Source organism: Octopus bimaculoides, chromosome 7, assembly GCF_046866305.1.
Source record: "Octopus bimaculoides isolate indiv1 chromosome 7, ASM4686630v1, whole genome shotgun sequence".
Lineage (NCBI taxonomy): Eukaryota > Metazoa > Mollusca > Cephalopoda > Octopoda > Octopodidae > Octopus > Octopus bimaculoides.
The window spans coordinates 56,342,481-56,345,396 of NC_142934.1; the positions used below are offsets into that span (position 1 = coordinate 56,342,481).

At 36.3% G+C, this 2,916-nt stretch overlaps 1 protein-coding gene across 6 annotated transcripts in view; it reads left to right on the forward strand.

Annotated features, from left to right (window-relative positions):
• LOC106881306 (splicing regulator ARVCF) overlaps window positions 1–2,519 on the forward strand; it is a 339,837-nt gene extending 337,318 nt beyond the window's left edge. For 5 of the 6 annotated variants that reach the window (XM_089355327.1, XM_089355329.1, XM_052969697.2 and 2 more), the window contains one exon: window positions 2,126–2,519. In XM_089355327.1, the coding sequence (XP_089211453.1) occupies window positions 2,126–2,284 (159 nt within the window). In that variant the 3' untranslated portion in view covers window positions 2,285–2,519. The remainder of the gene's footprint in view (window positions 1–2,125) is intronic. The other variant, XR_016242633.1, reaches the window with a different exon arrangement.
• Window positions 2,520–2,916: the final 397 nt, after the last annotated feature.

Sequence of the window (2,916 nt, forward strand, 5' to 3'; positions counted from 1 at the left end):
CAGACTCGCGGTCATAGGATCGTGGTTTCGATTACCAGATCGGGCGTTGTGAGTGTTTATTGAGCGAAAACACCTAAAGCTCCACGAAGCTCCGGCAGGGGACGGTGGGGAACCCTGCTGTACTCTTCCACCACAACTTTCTCCCACTCTTATTTCCTGTTTCTGTTGTGCCTGTAATTCAAAGGGTCAGCCTTGTCACACTGTGTCACACTGAATAACTCCGAGAACTACGTTAAGGGTACACATGTCTGTGGAGTGCTCAGCCACTTGCACGTTAATTTCACGAGCAGGCTGTTCCATTGATCGGATCGACTGGAACCCTCAACGTCGTAAGCGATGGAGTGCCAACAATTGTTAGCCAGTGCTTTCTAAGTTACACTCATTAAAACAAGTTCAAATAGTCATTTTATTTACATTCTTTATTCCTGCACAAGGTTATTTAATAGTAGAATAAGCAATTGTTTAGGACACCAAATATTGCTTGAATCACAAAAGATAAAACATTTCAGCCTTTATATCTCTCTGCTTCTGAATTTTTTAACATGATATATATTACGCAGTTTATAACATATCATTTAAATTTATCTTTTTATTCATGCTAGCATGTCTCTAAGAAGGTTTTTTTGTAAGAATAATTTGACCTTCAGCCATTTTTAATGCCTTAACCCTTTTTTGATCCCGGCCTGAGACCACCCCTGTTTCTACGATACAAACTAAATTAAAAACCTTCCATCAAAATTTCATGATAATTTATATCTCAAACACCAGCTTAATAATGACAGTTATTTCACTAGATTTTTCATTAGTCTTAAAATTAATTGAAACAAAACCAGTGTATTTCAAAAATATATAACAAAAGGATTAATCAGGAAAACAAAGCAGGTTTATTATATTAATTTTGTTGATGTTAAGTTTGAACATATGAAAAGAAAAACATTGGTAGGATTTGGAATTCCAGAAGATTGATGATGTTCTGATAGTAGAGATTGTGTATAATTATCAGTGTTTATAATGTTTATGAAGCAGTATGGGTGGTGACAGGAGTAGAGACTGATATGTTGGTTTGGTTCAGGTGAAGCTGGTATACACCAGGTTAGTTAAAGTTGTCTAAATCTGAAATTATTTTTAAGCACCCAATCTGGTTTCTGCTAGAGGTTATTTTTGTCATTGTTGTTCTTTAAGGCAGTTTGAATCCAGCACCAAAAGTCAACAAAACACTGAATCTACTGCACAATTTCCATGCTGCTTTCAGTAGTATATTGTGCCATTGTTCAAAGTTTATCTTCAGAAAGAAAAATTGATATTCTAGTTGCTTAGATCTCTTCTATACAACTACTATATAACAGACGATATTGTGTGACCAAGTAACTCAAATTGTTTCTGTAGTTGTTTAGAAATGATTAACTCTGATTGAACAGATCTGATGAAAGATAATTCAACCATAACTGTCTTATCTTATTCAGGTTCTAGTGTATCTTGGACATCATTATCCAATGTGTTCTCATTTTTTTCTTTGAATCTTTTGATACCAACCTATTTGAGACCAGCCCGGGTTCTATTATACAAACTTCTAGTTCTAAGGTGATATAAATAAAAAAATTTCCATCATAGTATATTAAATTATGTCTCCAACACTCTTGCTTAATAAAAATATAAAATCAGTGATTGTATGACGCTGTTTCCTTATATATTGCAAATGATGTAAACTACTGCCATGCTTATAACAAGTACTCACCACCAATGAGATCCAATACAGATCGAAACCATGTGGTCTGGTGGTCTTGAAGCAAGGGTGACAAGAGTTATCTCCCGCTTGCAATAAATACTGAGTGCAAGAAGCTCACTGAATGAACCAGCTGAAGATGTCTTCCTGGGGTTAAATGGCTGTATTGTTGTCTCTTAAAGGACAGCCACATTAAAGTGGCCATAAGCAGCAGTTATGTTGCTTACTTTGAAAATTAATTGAAAGAAAGGCTGTGTATTTCAACGGAAATATGGTGACAAAATGGTTTTAAAAAAATAATCAGAAAAACATCTCAACAAAGTCCTATCTAACCCATGCAAGCATGAAAAAGTAGACACTAAATTGATGATGATGCTATATTATAATCTTATTTCTTTTCAGGAGCCTCAACCTTTGGCACTGGTTAACTCCCATGGTGAACCACTATATGCACAAGTAAACAAATCTTCAGCAAGAAATGCCCAGGAGAGTTCCAACCCGACACAGAACAGTTCAGAGTATCACTTTGAAAATCCCGGAAATGCAGACTCCTGGGTTTGAAACTGCTTCTCTTCTCACTCCCTTTTCCTTTCCCACCAACTCACAGTTCACTGATTTATTACAACTACAACCCCAGAACACTTCGACTGGGGAACGAGAAGTAAAATAAAAACTAAATGAAAACAACAATCACTGTGCATGATGCACTGATATACACAGACATCATTTCTACATTTCATTTATTTCATCGCCATCATCAATCATCATCAATCATCATCATCATTATTATTATTATTATTATTGTGGAGGCACATGGCTTAGTGGTTAGGGTGCTGAACTCATGATCATAAGATTGTGATTTTGACTCTTGGACTGGGCGACTTGTGTTCTTGTAAAGCAGCAAGCTGACAGAATTGTTAGCACACTGGACGAAACGCTTAGTGGCATTTCATCCACAAATTCTGCTGAGGTTGACTTTGCCTTTCATCCTTTCAGGGTCGATAAATTTAAGTACCAGTGAAACTCTGGGGTCAATGAAATCGACCCAATCCCCTTCCACCAAATTTGAGGCTTGAGCCTATAACAAGAAAGATTATTATTATTATTATCATTATTAGTTTCAAGGCAGAAAGCTGGCAGACTCATTCGCACATTGGACAAAATGCTTAGTGACATTTCTTCTGTCCCTTTAT